At 41.3% G+C, this 1,722-nt stretch overlaps 1 protein-coding gene across 1 annotated transcript; it reads right to left on the minus strand.

Annotated features, from left to right (window-relative positions):
• Nucleotides 1-902: 902 nt before the first annotated feature.
• On the minus strand, nt 903-1,361 carry LOC149202868 (uncharacterized). The gene has a single exon (XM_089401711.1). The coding sequence runs from the start codon at nt 1,359-1,361 to the stop codon at nt 903-905; it is 459 nt and encodes a 152-aa protein (XP_089257837.1).
• Between the last annotated feature and the right edge of the window lie 361 nt (nt 1,362-1,722).

Raw genomic sequence — 1,722 nt, forward strand, 5'->3', positions numbered from 1 at the left:
TCCTTCTATTGTTGTTCATTCTGCTTGTTGTTCCTTGCTGTTGTTCCATCGACCTACTGTTCCTTTGGCCTGTTCTTCTTTCTTCTGTTGCTCCTTATGTTGTTGTTCCTTCTTCTGGTGTTCGTTCTACTTGTTGTTCCTTGCTGTTGTTCCTTTGGCCTACTGTTCCTTTGGCCTACTGTTCCTTCGGCCTATTGTTCCTTCGGTTGTTGTTCCTTCTGTTGCTGTTCCTTCTGGCGTTGTTCCTTTTGCTGTTGTTCCTTCTGGTTGCTACTCGTTCTACTGTTGTTCCTTCATCCTCTTGTTGTTCCTTCTTTTGTTGTTCCTTCGATCTACAGGTGGCTTTGCTTTTATAATGGTCCACTGCTTCCTCTAAATGCTTGCACTTTGATTTCAGAGCCATGATCTCTTCTTGATTATACTGCTCTTTCCTCTTGCTATACTTATCTCCCTGATTCTTATTTTTTCTGCTGTAGCTTTCCTTCTGTTGCTGCTTGCTGACCCTTGAGCCTGTGCGATCCTTCCTTGATTGGCGATGTCCACTTATTTTATAGCCCGTTCCGCCTTCGCTGAGCCTGCAATTGGAGGATTCTACTTGATTGCAATCGTCCTCCCTAGATTTTCTGCCTCGATTTTTCCCAGTGCCTCTGCTTTTCTCATGAAACTTGTGATCCGGGCTACCATCACTGACATCTTTCATGTGTTGTTCATCGCTGTCATGATTTTTCCTTTGACTGTCTGAGTTTTTTTGGATTTCCCGATGGCTGTGGATTCCTTGTTGCGCTGTACATTCTATTCCTTGATGTTTCTCTTTACTCCTTCTACGTTGTCCTGTTGTATACCAAAACTTCATTCTTGTCATTTTTCGATGGGAGTTATGGCACGCTGAGATAGTATTCCTCCTAATTCTCTCTAACAATTCCTTCTTCCTTCTCCACAGCCTGATTTGCATGATGATCCGCTTGCTTATTATGCATCCTCAAGACATGTTTGAAGATTGCATTTCCGGATCCTGCTAAATTCCTTCTAGTTCTTTGGATGATTCGGCTCATAAACTTGTTGTTTGGGTTCCTGTTTCGAGCCATTATCTCAACTATGATGGCTGAGTCTCCTATGATTATAGGATTTTGAATTCCTTTTTTTTTAATCAGCCTTGTTCCCATCAGTAAACTGTATGCTTCCGCTTGATTATTTGACATTTGTCCCAATCCCCACTCGTAAGTGGTTATTTTTTCCCCATTTGGATCATAAATTATTCCACCAGCTCCTGCTTTTCCCGGATTGTTCTTTGAGGCTCCATCAAAATACATACAGTGTCTATTCTGAGTTTTCTTCCAGCTTTCCAACTCCTCTTCTGTCATTCTTAATTTCCATTTTTTTTTTTTGTATTTTCTTTTCTCTGACCTTTCTGCCCATTGTTGTCTATTATGGCCTTGCTGAGCCAATCCCTTTCCTCTTGTTGGAGAATGCTATAATCCGTTGGTGCAGTTCCTTTTGCATTGAGAATTTCGGAAGTCATTCCCCAAGTTTTGGATAGTGTTTTCCCAATTCTTGGGCTTTGATTTTTGAAGATGCTCTTGTTTCGAGCCAACTAGATTTGCCAACATAGCACTGTTGGTATACATTTCCATATTCTTATAATCGTGGCTTTCTTCTTTGTTACATAAGGGTAAGCTTTCTCAAGGGTTCCGAGAAATTCCGGCAATGGTTTTTCGAAGCTTA

Source organism: Pinus tabuliformis, chromosome 2_1 (assembly GCF_031772625.1).
Source record: "Pinus tabuliformis cultivar Carrire ecotype Pingquan chromosome 2_1, CPIR1, whole genome shotgun sequence".
Classification (NCBI taxonomy): Eukaryota; Viridiplantae; Streptophyta; class Pinopsida; order Pinales; family Pinaceae; genus Pinus; species Pinus tabuliformis.